This window comes from Tyto alba, unplaced genomic scaffold, assembly GCF_018691265.1.
Source record: "Tyto alba isolate M040663 unplaced genomic scaffold, T.alba_DEE_v4.0 Super-Scaffold_48, whole genome shotgun sequence".
In the NCBI taxonomy this organism is placed as follows: domain Eukaryota; kingdom Metazoa; phylum Chordata; class Aves; order Strigiformes; family Tytonidae; genus Tyto; species Tyto alba.
Window position 1 is genome coordinate 26591370 of NW_024881324.1, and position 23913 is coordinate 26615282.

At 39.4% G+C, this 23913-nt stretch overlaps 1 protein-coding gene across 11 annotated transcripts in view; it reads left to right on the forward strand.

Moving 5' to 3' along the window:
• CTNND2 (catenin delta 2) overlaps positions 1-23913 on the forward strand; it is a 699957-nt gene that overhangs the window by 582897 nt on the left and 93147 nt on the right. For all 11 annotated transcript variants that reach the window (XM_042806909.1, XM_042806907.1, XM_042806914.1 and 8 more), the window contains 2 exons: positions 14364-14481; positions 18342-18527. In XM_042806909.1, the coding sequence (XP_042662843.1) occupies positions 14364-14481; positions 18342-18527 (304 nt within the window). The remainder of the gene's footprint in view (positions 1-14363; positions 14482-18341; positions 18528-23913) is intronic.

The following is a 23913-nucleotide window of genomic DNA, read 5'->3' on the forward strand; positions in this document are numbered from 1 at the left end:
TTATACCTAATACAGGAAAATTTACTGTAATTCTGGGAATTGTGTTTGCACTGTACTGGAGGAAGCTATGTTGTCGAGTAACTGACAATTAACTGAGAATGGTAAAATAATAATTACAAAATTAGAATGAGTGTTTATTCATAAAAGAACAGACACCTTTATAGGCTGTAATTATCTTTTTGCTAATTTGGTCTCTGACTGGCACACAAAGCATACAAAGGATGGAACTCTTCCCAGGCAGGCATAACACCACTACAGTCAAAGCACTGTGTTAGAGGTGAGGTTTGTACACCGGGTTTGTTGTAAAAGCAGGTCACACAGGAGCGAGTCTGATGGTGAGTATCTGACACTCCGGGAATGCTTCTCTGTCAACCAAAGAATAATAATACAAAAAAATCCCTTAGTGCAGGAGTAATTATTGGGAGATTGGGGCTGAAGGTTGCCACAGCGTCAGTAACTATGTACTTGAAACCAGCTCTCAACTTTGTCTGGTTGTTCAGTTTGCATATTTCTACCCCCACGCTTTTTTTGTTGTTGGTCAGTCATGGGTTTTTAGAACACAAATACACTCTGCCTCTTGGCCCAAAGAACATATAGTAAAGTACCTATGCAAGGTGAGAGTTGATGGAAACAGAACGCACAAAAGTAATCATGAGATAAAGAGCACAGTGATTATGCAGAAGCCCTCGCTCAGTCAGATACACACAGTTCCTGCAAAGTCCTTTTTTTGGAGGGGGAAGGTGTGTGGAGGGGGTGTTTGTCCTCTTCTTTCACTGCATACAAGTGTTTTGGTTCAATTTGCAGGAAGAACTGGGATGCAGCAAATACAGTACCATGCTAAATGCATACATTTGCAGACGGGAGGGTAAAATGTCTGAAGGCAGGCACAGCAGTACATTTCATGGCACAGCAAATGACAAAGTGGAAGAAGAGAGCCTGCTCTTCATGCAAGAGTTTCATGAGCGTCTTGAGGCACCGATGAGAAGTTTGAATTTGGTGTTTAGTGCAACAGGAATGGGTGAATCGACCGAAAGGGTATATGTTAAAATGAAAAGGGGAAAATGAAATCTCTGACACTAAGTAATCCCTGTCCCTTAAGCAATTTCTGTGACACAACAGTCGGGCACCGAGACGGGGCAGTTTAGGGTCTTCCGAGAGGTTCGTTCTGCAGAAGAGCCAAGTTGTCAGACACCACCCCTGGGATATGAGCCGAAAGGGTCAAGAGCACTGATAATAGTGCCAGTAGCAGAGAGTGTTTGCTCGTTGCTTTATGTGGCATGGACTAGGTGGGGATTAGTAGGGTTGTGGTAGAGTGATTCCCTTCTTTTTTTACAGGTTATTTCAAGCAGCAGTGATGCACAATGACTCGTTAGGCTGAAGGGCACGCTAGAGGGTCAGTTCTTTCATCATCTCTCAGTATGCACATAAAGCCGTTTGGAGATATGATGAAGTGACATGATCTGAGGTAGGATACACACTCCAGCAATTTCAGGTTCACTGTCATGAAACTAGGACATGAACATACATATTTATTTTTTATGCTGAAGGCACATTTACCAAAGCATAAAAATTACAACTTATTATGTATCCCATTATTATTATTATTATTATTTTTTACAATTAGGCAATTTATGAGCAATTTATGATAATGAGATTTTTTTACAGGTATTTAGCTTAAAACATTGTAACACTGTGAGATGTTATTAGTGGGAAGCAGCATAGGTATCTTGATGTCTTTGATGGAGCTAAAGCATAAAAATAAGAAAATCGAGGGAAGAGATTGTTCTAGAAATAGTAAAATGCAGTTTCACAATAACAGTATCCTATAATGAATTATGTGACTAGAAAGAAATAACATGAGAAAATCATAAATTCATTTTTAGGCGCCTAACTGAAAATTGTGAAGGAAGTGCTGGTAATATAGAGCCTGTGGATAATGACAGCAAAGCAAAAGGTAGAATTAATATACTAGTAGCTAGTCTAGACTAGGAACGGGGAGAAATGACAAGACAACATTTCTGAGTTTTAATTTAGTAGAGAAGAAAGACACCTCTCATGTTTGGAGAGAGACTCCAGCTGGAGAAGTGTCCATGGCAGTCCATCCACTGAGAGTATCAGTATACACACCGTTTAAAAGCATTTGACTTCGACTTTTCTGTGTTACGCTGTAACTTAATTTGTTTCATTCAGAGTAGGGTTTCATACTTTCTAATATTTTAATGAGTGTTCTGCTTTGTGACTTCTTATCCTCTGTATTAAAATTTCTAAGTAGCTGATCAGAAAGAGATGAACCTAATAATCTAATGAACTGATTGGTGTTGTAATTAATTGTGCTCATCTGATTAGTCAACAACCAAAGCTGATTTACCAGTCTTGCTTCTCAAGGCTCTGCACTGATAATGTTTTTTCAAGACTACAAAATAAATGCAGGAAGGCACTTGAAGCTCAGATGTGACAGGGAGATCGCTTTGTAGGTTAGGGGAATCATCTTACTTAAGCAATCATGATCCCATTTGTTTGTTCCTCCAGGTTGATAGGATTGCTTATCGCATTGTCATATATTTTTTTTCTGGAACCTAATCTTTATTCATAGGTTTTTCAAACTGGTAACTCTGATAAATATGACTATTTACATTGTTTATGGTCTGATTTTGGTGATTATCTTTTTTCCCTTGCTTCTAAAACCAAAGCGAAAGAACTCTATGACTTTCCAATATTTTGATTTATAAGACCTGAGAAGCAACGCATTACTAATAATGCTTATAAATGTTTCAAACTCAAGGGCACATGCAAACAGGCTTACTGGGCTTAGGTGCCTACCAAAGAATATGAGAGGAATATGCAATATGTTGTAATACCTGATCCAAAATTCTTTGTTTTGGTTTAGTGACAAGAGTGTCAGTTTAAAAATCAGCATAACAAATGGAAAAGTGAAAATTATAACATAAAAATTAGAATCTGATGTCAAAAATGGAACCCAGAATGAATATGTAATGGCTTTATTTATTTCCATATTTGTACAACTAGAAAGTCACATCTGAATTGTCATCTAGCCCAAGTAAAACGCTCATCTAATACAGAGTGAGAAACCAAAGTGACGGTGTCATGAGGTGCTGTCCCAACATTTAAACTAGTTTGCTCTCATACGGATGCTATTCTGAGGCAAGGTATATGAAGTAAGTGATATTTTTCTTTTTTTTTTGAGATACGGCTTTCACATATGCATAAACAGACACTCACGTCTGTGTATCGTCAAACTAGGAGATCTCATTTTAGCTTGCCACCATTTCAAGGTGTCTACTTACTTGGGAGTGTAATTTTCTGCCCACTGGACTGTAAAATTACTGAGTTTATACCTGAATCACGGATTCGTCTTTTTGTGTTGTCTTGTAGAAGGAATTTGACAGTTGTCTCAAAGGGCTTTTTACTGCACGAGCTTGGTTGCCCTCAACTGAATTGGTGTGACTAAAACTTCAGGAGCTCCTTCAGATATATGGCCAGTGGGTCTATTTGGCGGATGGACTTTCTTCCACGTAACAGGCTATTCCTTTTTCTACTTCAACGGCCTGTTTTGTCTGGGAGACTGACTCCTCGATGTTTCATTTGTATGTATGAACCAAAAAGGAGACACAAGTAGAAACACTGGCAAGATAGGGACCTATAATTTACTAATTAAAACACTTTTATAATGGACAATTAAGAGAATGTATGGACAACAGTTGAGACTCACTGGAATACAAGTCAGTCAAATGACTGAGAAAGTTTGAATGCAGTAATTAAGCCTCAGATCACTTTCATTTTTCTTGTGTGGGGTAGCACAGCTGTATTTTTTCAGCAGAAACTTTCTGAGCATGATGGAGACCTGATTTTAAGTGCCTTACTAAAATGGAGCAGAGGATCATTCCAGAGCGTACAAACTTGCAGGACTTCTTGGGTTCATAATCTCTTTACAGAGGGAAGAAAGGATGCACAAACTAGTCCTTTAAGAAAGCAAGATATTTGACAAATAAACTTCAACAAAGCACAAACCCAAGTCTGTTTTCTGTGTGTTTTGGTGTTTTGGTTTTTTTTGTTGTTGTTGTTGGTTTTTTTTCTTTTTTTTTTACAAGAACTATACTTGTGAAACTTTTTCACAGATTTTTTGGTTTCGGTGTTTTATTAAATAAGCATACGGCTCCATTTAGAAAAGCATCGTGCTTATTTTTAACTGTTAACCGTATGTGATGGTCTGGTCCTTTCCTATTACTCTAGAGACAGATACACCTTCTGTAGCTAGGACATGCCCGCAAGTACTAAATAATTTCGGGTAAAACCTGGAAGCAGGGCAGGAACGTATTTTGGCCCCATGTTGGATTATGAAGTTGCACATGTATCATATTGAACTCAGGCATTCAAAATACTTCTGAGTGTATAGAAAAGAGGTTTGTGTATATCCTTGAAAAGCACATGAGCTATGCTGGGAATAAGTCAGGGGGAAAGAATGTCAGAACCAAGAGGTTTTGTTTTCATTTGTTAGTATTAGTTGTTCTTAAGCTAAAACAAGGTCAAATACGTTAGAGGATGGCAAGAAATTTCACAGACTGTTTGAAGTTGGCTAACTTCTTTTTCACGAGTTTCAAGTATGAAAGAAAATCCTTCTCCCCAGCTGTTGTATATGTTAAAAATTTGGCTGAGAGTGATTTTTCTTTATAAAATTAAAATTATATTGGAGAAATAACATTCAAAGGCTTTTATAAAGTGATCTCAGCAGTGTAAGACATGCTGATAAATACAGCCAGAATAATATTTTTAAACACTTAGTAAATTACTGTCTTTTACAGGTAGTATATTTCTTTGATGCTTATTCTGAACTCTAAAGCATTTTGTCTGCTTCTTTTCAATTGCTCTTATGAATTCAGTTGTAATGCCAAGATTTTCCTGAAAATATAGCCTACAAAAAATAAAAAGGGGAATATTTTTCTTCTCTTGGAAGTATTTTTGCTAGTGCAGCTCATGCAAGACAGAGGCTTTCCCACGGGTCTAAATAGAACAAATACAGACTTCATCTTGTAGTGAAGGAGAAAAGTAGATGTAGAAATGTTGAACAAATAACTTGAATTGTAATACTTTAGAAATTGCTCGAACAATTAATGTAGAGGAAGGCAATTAAGAACATCAAAACAGACCAATTTGTATGCATTCAAATAAAATAATCTGATAAATAATAGATTGAGGTTAATTGAAAACCATTTATGACTTATCAGTGGTTTTGTTCCGAATAAGATAACGAGCTGAGCAGGAAAATAAAAAACCAGGAGAGACTGCTTTACAGTACTGAAGCATTTGACACAATATTTTTGAGTTTTCACAGTGACCAGCATAGATAACCAGGGAAGAAGAAATCAGACCAGTAGTAGTTCCTCAGGGTGTGCTCCCACTGGCCACGTTTTTGTGGTGTGGGTGTTTTTGTGGGTGCTGGCGTGGGGCTGGTGCCTGCATTTAACAGCCTCAGTAGCATCCGTCTCCCTGGATTTGTGCCGTCGCTCTCAGCTCCATGCAAGCATTAAAAGCTTATTAAAAGAGCCCTCTGGCAAGCAGTTCTGTAGGGCAGAAGCGCCTGAGCTAACGCCAGAACAGTTCCTTCAGGTGCAAGGAGCAACACAGCTGAACCAGTGTCGGTGCCAAGTTGCTCGGCCCTGTGGAGGAGCACTCGGTGAGGAGCTGGTGAGAGCCAGCAGCCGTGGCCTTGGAGCAATTTCAGAGCTAGCTTCTGTGTCTTCACTGGCTGCTCTACCGTGCCTTGCAGGTGCACCTCCGTTTCTTCCAGTACTAGCAGCAGGGAACCAAAAAGCCCTCCGGACTGGCCACATCCTTTCTTCTTCCACACTCAGCTGTGTTTATTACTGTACAGAATAATATCGTTTAACAAAAGTTGGGAAGTGTATGTGTCTCAGACCATCACTCTGAGTAAAGATCCAGAAGCCACTGATGAAATGCTGTACCTCTCTTCTTTCTTCTCCAGCTGTTGGACAGCTATTTAGATTGCCTGTTCTTTCTGAGAAACAGAATGACCCCTCGGTGTTTCGTACGTATGTAAGATCAAAAGAAGAGACCCAAAGCAGAATTTGGAATACATGAGGCTGGTGCCGTTTCAGGTTCGCTTGTCCTCTTTGCCCTGCGAACCTCTTGCTGGCTCCTAGTCTTCCTGAAACAGATGTGATTTATTTGGTTGTAATAACTTACTAGGTTTCTCTTCTGTGAACTTGCCCCTCTTCGAGCCACAGCTTTTTTGGGGCATGACATCTGTAGCTCAACTTCACGCAACTACCATTCCCTTTTTTGTTTTAAGCTTTCTTTATCTGGTTCCATCTGGTGACACTCAGTTTTCAACTAAAATTAAAAGTTGATTTGTATCTACCTTCTCCATGACCATAATGACTTCATAAATTTTTATTATATTCTCCTGCTCCCGTTATCTGTCACTCTTTCAACCTGCTGGGTTCTGGCTTACTAAATTCTTCCTAACACTGGAGTGTGTACCCCCCCTCTGAAGCTTTTTCACTTCTGCGATATCATGCAGCACGTCCCTGTTAGCACTTAGCTTATTACTCTGGATGACTTCGTATCTTCAGCAAACTTTAGTTTCGTTGTTCATCTCCTGTTTCTGATAGGTTATGAATACATCACTCCACTGGTGGCCACGCCCCATCGTGAGAACTGACCGGTTACTTCCTATATTTTAACAATTATCTATCCATCCTCCCATGGTTGCTTATTCTCATTAAAGTGCATTTGTTAGAGGTCTTGTCAAAAGTCTTTTGAAAAGCGAAATAAATACTATTAATCAATCTGTCCCTTATCTAACACGCTTATTGCTCATGCATTTCATTTTCACAGTGCAAAGGTGGGATTGTGAATCAGCCGTTCTGAATCCCCCTAGCATATCTTATTTTTTCCTATGTCCACTGCTTCTGTCTTTTATTATGGCTTGCTATAATCTATAGCGTTATTCAACATGCTGTTATATTTATATTCTTCTGGTCCTGACATACTAAAGTGGTTTAAAGTGAGGGGCTCTACACGGTGGTTATGGCACAGTTAGATAACAGGGGACAGTTCAGGTGCTACCAGTAGAGATTCAAATGACGGCCTGCTAAGATCTGCAAAGCGCTACTGGCCAAATGCAGGCTGTGTTGAAGAAAAAGAAATGGTTGAATTATACCGTCTCATTTAAATTCATACAGCCATGTGCTTTTCAGTGGAGAAGGCAGCCATTTGAATGTTTTAGGACTGGACAGGTTATTGTGCTCCCTCAGATAAGGAGGAAAAAAGGAAAGACTGGCCTGAAAATAGAAGTCTGCTTTTCCTCATCTCTAGATTTGCTGCAGTCTCCGGGCAGGAGCGAGCAGCTGCGTGGTGCCTGGCTGCTGGCCGGGGGGCACCACACCACACCACATCCCGCTTGTGTGCAGTGGGGCTTTGTCATATCCAGAGCTCCAGCTGGCAGTGTTACGGTTCTAAATGGAGAAAAATGTCTTCACGTGGACATCTTTAAGCTGTTCCCATTGTGACCTTCAGAGTCTGTGCCACAGCGGCTTCTTCCCGAAGGCGGAAAGTGGCACCGTATTTCAGCTCTTACCGACTGGATCAACACTGGACAAACTGACCTCCACCTCCTGCAGGTAGTGCTTTAAAAGTGGTACGTGCATAAAACCAGCTGTGCATTAATGAGCCAAATGCTACAAGTCAGAGAAATGAAGAATCAAATCAGAAAATTGCTGCAGGTGGGATTTTTTTATGCCATCATTTAAAACATTTCCTGAATAAACTATATGTAATTCTGTGCGCTGTATTTAAATAGAAGTTGCACTTCAAGTTGAAAACACATAGCAGAAGGAGAGAGGGGGAAATAGAAATAGTTTTTGTTTCTTTCAGATGAGGCTATGGTTGATGATACCATGAACCCTTACCAAAAATGTGCTATGCTATGAAATTTTGTGGTTTTTGTTTTTTTTTGGGTTTTTTTTTGTTTTGTTTTTGTTGGTTGGTTGGTTTTTTTTTGTTGTTTTGGTTTTTTTTTAGAGAGAGAATTTCTTTTAAGATGTTTATTGCAATTTATGTTCTTTTCCACCACTTATCTCTTCAAAATATATCAAAATAACCAAAAGTGATGTTAGAAGTCAATTGCTTCACAGATCACAGAGAGCAGTCATTAAAAACAGTGCATTTAGCCTAAGGATTGGACATGCAGAAACACAGCAGTAAAAGCTACCTGTTGAGTGCTTGATTTAGTAGGCTAATTGCTCTGATGTTTTGAAAATGAAAGGTATGGCTGAATAATCAAAGCTAAATCACATTGTCATAGCATTTGATAGAAAGGTTAATAACCCAGACTGTATCCACATTAGACTGTCAGATGTTTGTCTAATTGCAAAGTATGCTTTTAAAGTGAAATTAATACCTAAGAGATAAAGAGCTGGGGCCAAATCCCTTGTTGATATAAAATGGTCTTGCTTCTTTAATTACAGTTGAGCTATTCTAATTAATGAGAGAATTTGCCACCAAAGCTATGTTATTCTTAATTCACATGCAGGGTTAATAAATTATTACTCCTCTGAAGACCAGCTTATAGATAAAGAAGGCTATAACTGTACTAAGTATATTTAGCAAGAAGAGATTTTACTGATCTTGCTATCTTGCTAAGACTGCATTGAACTGTCATTCAAATCAGGCAAAATTGCAAGAAGGATCTGTGGCAGTGATTGAAAAATCTATTTTAATTTATTATCATTATTTCCAAACAATAAGCTGATTTTGTAGTCACTGAAGGCCTAACACTTAGAAACCCTTAATAATGAACATTAACTATGTTCTGTTTTCTTATTTTTTGTCTCACTTCCTCGTTTAAATTTGTATGTTGTCTGAGAAATAGCTACTCTCATCAACTAGTTTAGTTTTCAGCAGTAAAGGATGATTTTAAAAAGTCTTTCTGTACAAATGACGATTAAAAAATTAGAATTTATCTGAAAGTTACAGTACTAACCATGACTACTACAGCTAATCTCTTCACTGTATGTCCAAAGGCTGCATTGGATGCTTACAGATAAGCCAATGTGACCCAAGGTCCACTCCATTACAAAAACCCCTTAAAATCGTACGGTTTTCAAGGGACTGCTGGTGGCTGTGAGCACACTTGCTGATTATGTGCATGGTGCTGGTGGCTTCTTTTGGCTGGCTGTGTTACTGTACTGGACCCCTGCAGCAAAGAGCCTAAATGCTTCTAGAAACAGCTGCAAGCACACAGAAGAAGCAATAGCACTTACATGGTCACCTGCTACATTGCAGACGGGCTCAGGGAATCACCACCGGTCACTGCAGCCTGTGATGGCACTGGGACGCCAGCTTTGCCACCAAGAGAAGGCTCTGTCCCTGAAGGAGAACGCTTAGTCAATCAGACAGAAATAAAAACAGGCAGCATATAAAAGAGTATATTCAGTTTTCTCCCGAGGGCTTTTCCCTTGCTAGGTATCCTTTAGGGAAACATAAACACGGTTCCTACAACATTAATGGAGTTTTTTGAATTCTTGGCTTATACCAACTTTTCGCCCTTTCTGTGAAAAATCTCTTTTTGCTGGCCGTTGTAACAAGCAGGAGGATGAAGAAGATTGAGGCTGTTATGGTCCGTCCCTCTCACACAAAACTTTTTGGAATAAACGTATACTTCGGACGCATCTGATGTTTCATACCGAAGATAACTTCTGCCTTCCACCTGATTTGAGGATATTGTCCTTCCTGTGTCTGTCCTTTCTTGTATCACATCAGCCCATAGCAAGAATGTTACATATACTAGATATTAAGCCTGCTTTCTCTTTTTATCATGGGGCCTTGAGGAAGACCCATCTCAATTTCATCTTCGCTAAATACAGGTTATTTGTTCTCAACAATTACCCTACACAAATGCAGTGAGATCTGCAGACTTGCAGCTGGCGCAGGAAAGGTGGTGTGACTGGAGCATGCTCGAGGAGGGAAGTTGTTTCTGTAAATAATTTAATTCTGTCTTTGAGATTTGTAGAACTGCCACTGGGTGTGATGTCAACAGCTTGCTAAGTATTCCCACATCCAGAGGGAATATCTCTTAGCACACTGTCTTTCTGGATGATCTTTCCGTAGCATTCAGTGTCCCTCCCCTGGGTAAGGCAGGTGAACTTAGTTATCCTACAGTCATAAGGTTATTGCTCAAAACCTCCCACAGTTTATATGAGTGTATGGAAAATTAAAAGAGAAAGAAATTCCTTGGCACCACCCGTCTTCCCCTACCTGAAATTCCACCAATTATATTGTGTAAGTAAGGTAAGTCCCAGGGTTGGCAGGGATCAGGAATGTGTTGCACAGTGTATTCCTCTGTACCGCACGCTTTGCATCCATGGAGCATTGGATTGACACCCCTTATGTATGGCTGGAGGATCACGCCTGCTGTTAGTTATCAGGGGATGATATGATAACCGTGACCCCATCTTCCCATAAAACTTAACCTGGATTACTGCAGTTCTCTTTCCATTCCTAGATGATTAGCAAAATTGGTCTGCCATATTTATTCAGAAAACAGAAGTTTGATGAGCTGTGGGTCTGAGCTCTTGTTCTATCTGTTCTTGGTGTTCCTCTCCTGAGAAGAAGCTGTTTACATTAGCTGACTTTTGGAGGTCTGAGTGGGACCTTCTGACTAAACTGGACGTGAGTCTTCAGCACTCTGTATTCTTGGTATTCTGTGTGACTGAATTCCACTTGAAATTAATTTTACTCATTTATGGAGGTTTAAAGGACTCCTTTCCTGTTAGATTCAAAACGTCAGCCTATACCTCGCATATAACTTGTGAGTAGAGTTTCTACAGTCAGAATTTACCAGGTAATCAAGGTTTAGCTGGGCTTTCTTTATGATAGAAATTAGAAATGTTTGGTTTTGTTTTTTGTTTTTTTGTTTTTGTTTTTTTGTTTTTTTTTTTTCCTGAAAACCTGTGCATTGCATTTCCACATCTCTTTAAAAATCCAGAAAATGTGGTTTTACCTGTTTGGAGACTGACACTGGAGAAATACATGATTACTTAGTGGGACATTTTACCAAAAGCAAATACTACTAATGCTCCAGTTTAAGGTTTGCACAGTGACTTTTAAATTCACCAATCACAAATCACATCTTACTCCCTGTCACACTGACAGCTACAATGTGCTTGAGTTAACAATGAGAAATAAGAAAATTAAGATGGCAGCATGTTTTCTTTGACAGCTCACATAATCTGGAACTTGCTTCTCTTTCACAGAACTATGTAGCCTGAGAATGGTGATATTAGAGACCTTCTGCAGAAGATCTCAGTTAACAATGATTCCTTCAGTAGAGGTGAAATGGAAATAGTTAGATAATGGGATTTATTTCTTTTTAAATAGTGAAATTATTATTTCCGTCAAAATGTTGATGCAAGGTTTTGATTTGTTTTGGTTTTTAAGCTATTTCCTATGTAAATAAATATGCTAAATCTGGGGAGGGCTGTAGAAGCTATGAGTCAGCACGACAACTGTACTGAGACTTTTAAAAGAAAAGGAAAAGCAGTCATGGGAATTCGATATATCCACTTCTTGATTACAGAAGCAACTGGAGCATAATGGGGAAGGATGATAAACTGAACAGCTCGACAGCCCCTCCACACAGTGCAAAGAAATGCATTGTCTGTGCAAGATGTGCCCCTGGTGTGTCTGTAGTACTTTGTATAAAGGTCTGATATTCTTTGTTTGTCTGGAAATAAATGAGGCAGACAGCTCACAGCTCAGGGACTGTGAGATTGTCTGCGTTGCTGTCTTGGTGAGGAGGAGTTTGTGGTGATTTTGCAGAGGACCTGAGAGGCTGCCAGTCTCTGCAGGCTCTGGAGAGTTAAGGTGACATGCATTTGGCCATGCTAGAGAGAAGGATAAGTCACCTCAATGAGAAGATGAGGGAGAAGGTATCTCTCTTTCTACCAGCATCTGAGTCTCTATATTCTGAAAGCTTGCACAGTATATGTAACTGCGGAAAGTAAAGAAGCCTGGATACATTATGAAAGTACAGACTGTTACAGCTAGTTCTGTTTAAAAGGATTCGGTAATATTTCAGCTTTTTTTTTTTGACAGTGCTGCAAGGAAAGGTGGTATGCTGAGAACGCTTCCTCAGCATCCTCCTATTGTAATTTGTGCAGTTATTCTTTTAGGGCTGGACACAACTCTTCCTCTATCTTCCTGGAGGCTAGGAGAGTATAATTTCAGATAAAAGCAGCTCACTAATCCCCCTTGTCCTCTCTGCCCACCCCCCAATGAATTTTTCAGATCCACAATTCTGCTTTTTCTATGTGCGCTGCCCTTCTGGAATTTATGGTGGAGCTGTTCCCTTTAATAAGGGGACAGTCTACTCAAAATACGCTCTAGGCAAAGTCCCCAGCCCTGCAAATATAGGGCATGGGCACTGTTTTGGAAAAAAACATGCTTTGTAATTTTACCTTCTGATTTCTGCCACCCAAAGGGAAGTCAAAAGGTTTCCATCACTTCAAAGGGAGAACCAATGGAGGACTTTTTACAGTTGATGCTCTCCAGACCCTAATTCCTGGATGACAGGAGAGAGTTTCCCGGTGAACTGGAGGAAAACACCTCATCTGCTGCTCTTACAGCAGCAGAGAGGGGAAGAGATGAGGGAGTTCAGGGACCAGAAGAACAAGACAACACAAAACTTGCAAGCCCTTAGGAAGGGCACACTTCTGACGTGTAACGTAATGCGGGGTGAACTGGGGAGTCTTAAGGAGAATGGAAAGCAGGAAAGTGTGCGATAGGGAGATAAAGGAATTCATTCTAGTGCCCCTGGGCTGTATGTTTTCTGTCCGGCTGTCTGCAAGGTGAAGGGAACAGCACTTGAGTTAATTGGGTCAGCTTGTGTGTAGGAGAGCAGAACCAATTAGCACTGTGTGAGGATGCAAGTAGAGATGGAAAATCATGAGTGTTTAGGGAGCAGAATCAATTAGGAACCTGCATTGGAGGGCCTGGGGGATTGTCCAGTTATAAGTTTATTTGATTAAGAAGACTCTTCAGTGCTTTGGGGAATGGAAATGCTTTTTTTTTTCAGATGATAGGGAGGCAGAACAGGATGAAGTAGGTAGAACAAAGAAAGAATTGAAAGGAAACCTGTCTTTAAGTCATCTCACTTTCCTCCATCTAAAATTTATTCTCACCTCCCAGGATTGTCATCCTTTTTCAATCTTTAATGCAAAGGCAGTTGAAAATGGCATAAGAGGGAGAAAGTGCCAAATCAAAGGGCCAACGCCCTCTCTTCCATTTCCATACGTTGCCATTAAGTACATATCACTGGTGTGCTCTTTTCTGTTCTTCCTTTGCACAAACTTCAGTAGTGGGGAGAGAGGAGCTACACACGAGCCACCTCAGCAGAGGGTTGTGTCTTCCCCTACCGAAGGAGACCATGTGAAAAGTCTTACCTGTTCCTGAGATTGCTAATTCACCCGCTTCCGAGTCAAAACTGCTGTGCAAATTTGAATGCAGTTTTTTCTCAGGGGGTCTTGATGTTAGCAAGTATACGTTCTATTTATACATGCTCATTCATACATATTTGTTTCTTTATGTATCAGTATTTTGAGCTTTGTGACACATTATGTTATACAGTAAATTTTGTTTTAATTGGGTTTTTAGAAATGTGTTCGGAAGGCCCTCTGGCCCTGTCTGAGGAGCTCAGTTCTAATAAGATGAGGTTTTAAATTTTGTAATGTAAAACAACTTGTGAGTAACTGGGTATAGAGAAGATTGAGGCAATAATGTTCTCTCAAAACGAGAGAAAAAAGGAAACACTCATGTAAAATGAGAAGTGAGCAACACCAGGTGTTGTATGTTATGCTTTGATAGTATTTTTCCTCTCAGGTTGAGAGCCCTAACTCCTGAACTCCTCAAATCCTAGGAGATTTCTTTGGCAAAAGCTCTAGACTTTTTAAAGCCTTGTTTGTACGTACATACGAACACCTTAAAAACACTTTCTCGCTACGTTAGGACATACATTTAAAAAGGAAAAAAAAAAAAAAAAAAAAAAAAAGAAAGAAAAATAATCAACCCTTCTCCAAATTTTAGTAGGCCCTGAGTCTCCCAGCTCAGGTGGGCGCATGCTGCTGGGCCTCTCAGCCCCTTCTTGTGGAGGACCTGATGACTTGGGTTTGTTTGTCCCTGTTACATTCCCTGAGCTCCTTCGCAGCTGTCTTCATTAGTCACAGCTCTGACCTAATGAAAGGAGAAAAGAAAACAAGTGGTTTATCCGTGTGTTAATTGTGAGTTTTCAAGAGGGGGAGGTGGTGACCCTTGCTGTTGCCTTCCAGGAATGTCAGCTCTGCTGGAGAGGAGGCCCGCAGAAGAATGAGGGAGTGTGACGGCCTGACGGATGCGTTGCTGTACGTGATCCAGTCTGCTCTGGGGAGCAGTGAAATTGATAGTAAGGTTTGTCATCTTTGTCTTTTAAGGAGCAAGAAACCCAGGTATTCAGGGTACATCAGGACTATAAAGTGACAGATTTAAAAAAAAAAAAAAAAAATGCGTCGTGAGGGGTGCCTTAGCAAAGTATAATTTTAGCTCATCTTTTTCCTTCTGTTGAGCTGTGCACTTTTGTGTGTTAAGTACTGGATTTGTGTGTACCCCTGTAGTGTGCACAGGTAAACATGTCATTCTCTCACTTGGATTATTAAGGGAGAAAATATGATACTGGTTTAAGAAGAGCAAATACGTCATGCTCCATGTGAAGTTCCTTACATTGCTCTACCAGGTTTACCTTAAAATTGATTTTCAGTACCCACGGTAAAATAAAGCTTGTAACAGTGAGGTAGGCTTACAAGGCAAACAAACAGAAAAAAAGTCGGGCAATTAATAGGCAGTTTTGCATTACGACCACAATATTTTTTCTTTGAAGAAGATCAATGAATGCTTTCAATAACAACTGTTTTAAGATGTGTTTTCACGTCAACTTTACTCTTCTGAAAGTACTAGGATATGAACATGCTTCTCCAAAGGTGATAGGCAGTGCCTAATTAAAAAGACTTATAGCATTTACAGATTGAAGATTTGTAATACATTACAGTATTCCAGGGAGGAAAAAAAGGCTAGTTTCAAATACCTTTTGCAGTGTATGGTGCTAAATTAATTACAAGTGCTGCTCTAGGGCAACCTTGGTCCATTTGCAAACCCCTAAGAATTGTAGGAGAGCAGCCTTTTACGCATCAGAGTTTTAAAGCCCCCTGGGTGTGTATTTCCAAATGATCCTTCACAGATAGTGGTCCGTGGGCCTCTGTGAGTTTACAGATTGGAGAAGGAAAATCTCCGTAACTTCCTGGTTGTTAGCTTGAACCAAATAGGTGAAATTTACCTATAAATTCAGGTGAAGAAGAGAAGAATTATGAGAGGTTTGTAGCATGTGGTGCTGTGCTAGCAGCATGTTTTAGTTTTTTAAAAGGGAAAAAAAAAAAAAAAAAGAAAGAAAGAAAATACAAAGAACCAAAAGAAAAAAACAACCAAATGAGAGAGGGGGGAAAAAAAAAAAAAAAAAAAACAAAAAACAAAAACACCCCGACCCATTAGTCTATAATCAGTTTTCCACGTTTTTTAGCTTTCTTAGCTTCAGAAGAGCTGGACCAGGGAGCCTTTCAAAGCTCTCTGATTCTACTTGACTAGCAGAAAGAGAAGTTAGAGGGGCTTCACTGGAGCAGAGTAGGAGGTAGGTGGAATGAGGGGGAAGTCGGTTTGTGCCCCATCTCAGAGCTCAGCTGCTGCTTTTTCAGCAGTTTCTTTGTAGGTGCCCCAACTGTTTTCAAGATTGTTTTATTGTTAAAAAGGCTAAATAAGGAGTGCAGTAAGTTCCCTGTTTTGCCTCTCCTTGTTCATGTAGACTGTGCTGTTTGTACTGTCATTTGTAGCTGGTATGGCTTGGAAAAACTGCAGGCTAAGTCATATATGGAGGAAGAAATGAGAGAAAAATTATTCTCTCTGCCTTAGTAGTTTCAACCTCCTGTCTCAGGTTTCTAGCTGTGTGACATAAAGCAATTGTGCAGCTAAATGCAGAACACCATAGTGTAGCTTCTTACCTTGCATCTTTATCTCAAAGTAGAAGGTAATTTTAATTAAATATTTAAATAAGTGACTCTAAATTGCTTCAAAATCTAGTTTCAAAAATGGTGCTATATTAACAAAAAATTGAACTTTCTTTTAAAGTTATGAATGTGGTTTTCAAAATTCCATGATTGCCTTATTAGATAATTTTGTAATACAGTTAGTGACTGAACAGGTCCCTGCTCTTGCAGACTCTGGAAGAGGATGGGGGACTTAGAAGCACATGCAGATTTTGTTAAAATTATTCCTCACGCTGGTGAAATTAAGAGTGCATAAATCTTAGCAGCACTACAAGCACCTTATCAACAGTTTTTCTTATAAATGTGTAATAAGAAAAAGCTAAAACATGGTTACCTGATGAAGTTAATGTTCACAGTTTTAGTTTGATCTATTAAAATAGAAAGACTGTGGAACTCATGTTTAGTCCTCTTATGATGGAACTGATAAAGGAATGAGGAATATAAGGATCCCTGAATATTCAAAGCTGCAAGTCAAGGGGTGAAGTCTGTCCGGCTGCATGGCTAGGACCAGCTTTCTTGGCTTGTAGGAGTTCACCTTCATGAAGGAGGTGTTGGTTGCATTTGAGCCTTGGAAGTTTGCTTATCAGTTTTTAGTTTGAGGTAACATTGTCCTGACAGTGGACTCAGTTTATTTGTTTTTGACATAATGAGAATTTTAGGTGCGAAAACTATTAATTGTAAAAAGGGGAAATTAAAATTTGGAACCTTAATCAACAAACGCAAAGCTTTAACTTCAGCACACTATGGCTGTGCGGAAGTAAATATTAGCAAGAGTGAATAGATGTCACGTGGGAAAATGTTAAAGAAAAGTAAAAGAGGAAGGAAAATCTTTGAAAATTTTATGGTCACTATGAGGTCTGGGGAGCTTTCGGGTATGAAAGGTGCACTAAGAACTCTTTCTATGTATATATTTCTACATGTGTTTATGTATTTGGCTGGCGACTTCAGATTAGTAGTAGTGTAATGTGAAGTTTCATCCATGATTAAAAATAAATAAATAATCCTGTGTAGATGAGTCTGAGTTCAGTATCATCTCTGGAACTTAATGTCATGGCAAAAGCTGTGTGCCAAATGCATACCTGGCGTAAGCTCATGCAGTATGTGAGAGTCAATGAAGCCCCATCTGTTTGCCTCACTGGTGAATATGGCAGAGTAAGACAGAGCCGAAAGCCTCACAATCATTCTGTTCTGGGTTAATGGAGCAACAGAACTAGGATGTAGTGACTATCTCTTTTTATCTCTATTGAGCATTAGGAACAGTTGAGATAAACATAGACAGACACAGACTGGCTTTTTTAGCTACGCTTTTCCTGTCTCCAGAAGATTAAGCTCATATCCTTCTTATTAGGGATAGTCAAACCAAATTGAACCAACTATAAATGAGTAGACTTCAAGTAAGTCTAAACTGAACTTCTTCTAGACTTGCAGAAATTATGTTGAATTATCCGTGAAGTTTCCACCACTGGTTCTCACTCCAGTTCTGGACTCCTGCCAGCATCTTCTACGGAAGGCACAACCTATTAGGGGGACAAATGGATGAGAGGGAAAGGCTGCCTGCAAAGTATTTGCAGCCTGGCTAGAAGCAGTAAAAGCAGCAAGACTCTTGAGATTACTAGTCTCACTTCTGGGACTCGAGAAACATCATCTGTTCATGCTGCAAGTACTTGTGAAACAGAAATCAGATCCCATTTTTTCTGGCAATTTACATAGAATTAAGCCAGAAAAAATATTATTTCTGGTTTTAAAAAAAAAAAAAAAAAAAAAAAGAAAAATCAAATGAAACCCAGAACCTATTGCCGTTTTGTGCTTGTAGCATTTTCTATTCACTGAGGTGGGAGTTCGCTGACGTTCTGGGTGTGTTCAGGTTCTCTTGGTCACTTTTTACCTCAGCTTATTTCACATGGGGCTCCAGCATGAAATTCAGAATGACAGTGAAAAAAACTCCTGGAAAATTATTGTACAGGATGCAGATATCTTTCTATAAAAATTCCTAAATCTCTTAAACTGTGGTTACCTGGGGAGCACACGGAAATGAGCAGTTGAGAACTGTGCTGGGAAAATGTATGTGCGAAGATCGATGATATTTCTTCTGCTTTGTGTATAGAGTGAGTGCAGGAAGGATTTTAACTTTTTTCTGGCTTTGTTTTCTGTTGGCTTTCTTTTTTTGGTCATACTTTTCAGACCGTTGAAAACTGTGTGTGCATTTTGAGGAACCTCTCATACAGGCTAGCTGCAGAAACATCTCAGGGACAGCAGATGGGAACAGATGAACTTGATGGATTACTCTGTGGTGATGCCAATGGAAAAGACGCAGAGAGTTCAGGGTGCTGGGGGAAGAAGAAGAAGAAAAAGAAATCACAAGATCAGGTAATGAAAGTTACTTGCAGCTGCACTGCGAGCAGTTGAAGTGCCCATCATTTAAAGTACAAGTAATTAATGCACTGTATTAGAAATAAAGTACATGATGCATAATATACAAAACTACTGCCTTTGTTAATTAGCTGAGAGCTTAAAGCAGAGTATGACTCTGGAGTAACAAAGTATGTATGCTTGAGAAAGATGCACATTATGTGGAAACTGTAGTCATGGGCACACTGTGAATGCCATAAATGCTGTAAATTGTTCAGTCTATTGAAGGAAGCCATTTATAAAGAAATGTGTGAGTCTTAACATTCAGATGTAATCTGCAGGTACTTCCACACAGCCACATGTGTATAGAGAAGCCCTGATGCAAGCAAACATCAGGCCTATATTTGTATGCTTCTTTGCTTTAAAGTTAGTCTTGTACTCTCCCTCTGCATGTTGAGAGAAAACTGTGCAGGACTGAAGGAAGCCGTATGAGTGAATGTTAAATGAGCATTATTGTTTTGATATATTTAATGTCATTATCAAGCAAAGGTTGAGAAGTACAGTCTTGATAGCTTCCTCCAGTTATTTGAGGTGCTATAGGTTTTTATTCTAGGTGGTTTGACTTTCAAAGTGTATTTGTCTCCTTGTTTTCCCATTAACAGCTTAAAATTTGGGGAGTGCTGGGAATGATATTACAGAGAAAGATGGTGTTGCATCAGTACACACACTAAATAGCAATGAGAGTGGGTACTGATTTATGAACTTTTTCAAATTATCTGTGCCGGTAGCAGGTAGTTCTCTATCTCTTTCTTGACTTAGTCTTTTCCATTGCCATTTATTCCTATCTCAGATTGCTCAAGGAAAATATTAATTTGAGTAAGCAATTAAGCGCACAGGGTATTCGAATAAATGAGATAAATCACTATTGAAAATATTCCTGAGTTCATAAAGGTGAATTGTATTAATGTGGAAAAGTTCTATGAACACTAACAAGCTAAGATTCAGGTACTGAAAAATTCAGGAGTCATGACTAGTAAGACTTTAATTTCACCTGCTCTTCTAGGTAAATAGTTGTTAGATAACTTGAATTTATTGTGGTCTTTTGTTGGGATTCCTGTATTAGGCTACAGGGAGATAAAAAGTGCCAAAGCAAACTAATTTTACCCCCTGAAGCAGTCATCATCCTTGTTCCTGAATTAACAGTTCCCACACACTATGCTTGCAGTTATTCAAAGTGCAGGAACAAAAATAGCTTGTCTGGATATGAATGGGTCGTACTGCAACTCGCCTTTCTCTTCTGAAGCTCTGTTTATCAACACGCGCGCGCACACACACTATATAAAGTCTTTTTTAAACTCTTATATTTCCCCTGTGATTTATGGATCTCGGGTTCATATTTTTAACTCTGTACTACTGACTGTTTCAATGTCCCTGTCAGAATTCTCTGTGCTTTAAAGGTTCCCTATAAAAGATCCCTCTCCTCCTCCAGGCCAAAGAACTAATCTCTTTTGGCTGATTTCCTTTACAATTTATGTGCTTCTGCCGGTTCTGAGATATCTTTTGTCTGTTTCTATAAGCATTCATTATCAGCATGCAGCATGGTAAAGGTCTCTTCAGATTTGCTTCTGTTTGTCTAATGGATGGGTTTAATACAATTTTTAAAATCCAAAGTAAAAAAAAAAGAAAAGTGCCCATTTTCAGGTTTGCGTTAACTAGGCTTTTCCGCATCAAGGAAATAAATTTACTCTTTCCAAAATTAATTTTGTAGTGCACAGGACAGCTTTGCAGTACAAACATTAGAAATACGTTTCTAATTATTTTCCTTTTTTCACTTCATTTCCTTTAAATCTGGACAGCCGACCCAATCTTGCCATATACCTGTTCTCACCTGTGGCTATTACTCAGTTCAGGAGTTTAAGGGAGCCTTGTGAGCCTCCTGCAGCACGCGTTATTCTCACCCCATGATCCTTGAATGTTGTTTACCATACCAAACATTTTAAAATATGTAGATATGTTATCAAGTTAACTAGAATGCTACTAAAACCAAATGTGACTGAGGTCTATCAGCAAGATCATCAGGCTGGAAACAGCTCTCCCAAGTTACGATCATCAGTGGAATAGAAAAACAGAAATTTTTTTTCATGTAACTGTGCCTTTATATTTAGTGTAGATCTTGACCCACAACTCAAACTGGGTATAGGTAACTTCTTTGGGTCCATTTATTTTGCAAAAATAAGTACACAAGTATATTGGTTTGCTTTCTGGAAACCACCCAGTTCCAATTATGTAAAACAAAAAAAAAAGTTCTTTCTGCTTCTTTGGCTCTGTCATTGTCTTGTGTTACTTCAGGGCCCCAGTAGATTCATACTATTGAAAAGTAGGAGTAACTGGAAACCCAGATCATCATCATCTTTTAGGCTGTGTCAGGGTCAGGAATACTCTGGATACGGTTTCTCTGTGTGTCAAGAAAAATCAGTATTCTTGGGTGTTTTGTTGGGATTGTTTTTTCCAGGCAAGAGTCTCTAACAACAGGATCATCTGGTGTTCCTCAGGCTAGTCAGAATTCACCCATCTAAACAAAGCTCCACAACACTTTCTGTAGGAGAAGCTTTTCACGTGTCCTTTCACCATACATTGTCTCCCTGTGTGCTGACTGCAGCCCTGTGCATTACACACGTATATATTTTCCATCGATCTCATTGTTTTTCTTCAAGACTTAAATTTTTCCTGGTAATGCCTTTCATAATCTCTTTTCAACTGCAGTGCTTAAGCTGTCACCTGCTGCTTGTTCTGTCCCTCAGAACAGATCTCATGTTCTCCTTGGGATGCTATTTTTAGAGTGCTCATTCCTTTGAGTGCCTCAGCAAGGGAAGCTTTTATGCTCTGAAATATCTAGCTGTATAGTTCTGAAGAACATGCTCATGATGGACAGTGTTTTACATGCAAATAGTGAAGGCATACCTATGGAATCTTTATTAGATCCAGTGATATACAACATCCAGGCCACTGAAATTGCTGCACACCACCAGGTATTTGGAACCTGTGGAAGGAAACCTCAAAGATCCGTGTCATGGTTTGAGCTCAGAGGGCAGATGAGAACCACGCAGCTGTTAATTCATCCCTTCCCTCTCAGGAATGTGAAGGAGAAAACAAAGGCTCAGGAAGTGAGATAAGGACAGGGAAGGGTGGCTCACCTGTTACGGTCATGGATAAAAGTCAGACTCCTTAGAGGAAGGAAAACAAAAAAGAATATCACTTTAATTCAAGCACTAACCAACACTTAACGGACAAGGTGGGATAGTAACATTTGTGGTAAAAGCCAGGTACAGCACTGGTATTATCTATGGAAAAATAGAAATCAAAACTTCTATAAAGGTCTCAGGAAAAATAGGTGAGACTCACCCAACTTTATTTCTGTCTCAGATCCCAAGGACTGTAATTCCCTGCTGTCGCTGTTTGCTATATTCTCTCTGCTGCTTCCCTGTGACCAGCTGTTACTGAGCCCACATCCCACAAAACTCTTCAGCTCTAGAGGCCTTCATCTCTGACCAAGGACATGGTAGACATTGACCTCTCTGCCTTGTATCATGTCACTCTTCAGATGAAAAGTAATTTTTCCTCTGATGAAAATTTTGTCACTGCTGTTGGCATGCTCACTGCTGCCAACGGGTTTATTCTTCGATCTGTGCAAGAAACACGGATTATGACAAACAGCAGTTAGGGAAAATAAGGTGTATGGTCCAATTTCAGTAAAAGAATCAGGGAGTTGTCATTAATATTTATTTTATTTCTTGTTATGCTGCCCATTGTATGCACATGTGGCACTATTTAATTTCCTTTCTTCACTAAGAAGAAACAGGCTTACTTCTTGGCTTCGTGTTCCTCTTGAGTTCTCCATCTGTGATCATTCTTGTCAACACAGAATCTAGCACAAAATCTGATTTTTGATTGGAAGTGACACTTCTGAGATGAGCCTGACCTTCTCTTTCACCTTCTGTCAGGAGCCTTAAGGTATAACAGCAACTTTTCAAGTTATATATCATTATGAATTGACTGGCACACCTCTTTACCATTCTTGCTAAATGGGGTGTAAATTCTTCAATCCAGGAGAAATAGCAGGTTTAAGGCAATAATACCTCAAAAAGAATAAAAAATAAAGCTGTCACATTTTCATGTGGTGAGACCACTATTTTACCAAATATATTTCAATACTCTACCAAATTAATAAGCATACTAAATTAATAAGCACAGAAACAGAAAGGGCGGCAGCTCCTGGGTTTAGCTCAGAATCTAAACTGAGATTAAGGATGAAAGGCCGTGTTGCCAGTATGGTCTGCTCAGGAAGGGTATTATTTCCACTTGTTGCTTCCTTGTCTTGCACAAGGTGAATATGCCAAGTAGTTGGTTTCTTTGATAATCAACATCTTGAACAGGTCCTTGCAGAGCTTCTTAGCAACCATTTCTAAATTCTTGCTTGCCTACATAGAAACATCTCATATACCCTAGGAATCTTGCAGTATCATGTATGACAAGTTGTTTTCAAAATCAAAACCACAGGGTTATTAAATATAATTTGCATTTGTCATATTTGTGGAATATAGTGCAAAGCCCATTAGCTTCAGCTTCCTATGGAGAGGAGAGGGGTGAGGAGAACGAGATGTAGTGAGATGGCAAGGACTGTCGATTAATGTTTTGAAAGCATTCCAAACACCTTTCCCAAAATTGGAACACCGATGCATCAAATTGGGGAAGTTACTGTTATTTATACAATAAACTGTATCCAAAAATTGCCCGGTTTTGATGGACAGCAGCTCTGTCCTCTTCCACCCTACTCCTGTAGTCTCTGTGTCAGTAGACACCTTCATTTATATTCGCCACCTTTCTATAGGCCTGCATGTCTAAACTGAAATTTGGCTTGATTTAAATAGTGGCATTCCTGCCTCCTTTGTATCAGCTGCATGGATTCCCATCATCCCTGACAGCAAGCTCTGTGGTTCTGATGACTTTTTTGTTACTTTAGATTTCTGCTTGACAGATTTGGCCAATGCATCTTCTTGGACAAAGGTTTCCAAAAGAGATTCTTGGCCTGACGTGCCTAGGTACAGCTGGCATGCCACAGGAACTGCCACAGCCACTAAGATACACGGGGTGAGAAATCATTGTCGTCTTAGGGGGGCTGCTAGTTTAAAAGGCTTTGGCATTTCAAAAGGGCTTTTGGTGAGCACTGATTAATTGCTGATAGAAATTTTATCGCTGCTGCTGCAAAAAGCGTAGCTACAGCATTATCAGACTGTCTCAAATTTCTAGGATCATTGGAGAGAGAAAAAGGTGGTTTCAGTCATTGCTGGGTTTTGTTTTGAGTTTTTTCCTAGATTTTCTTCTTTTAGTAGGGTATTTTGCACAG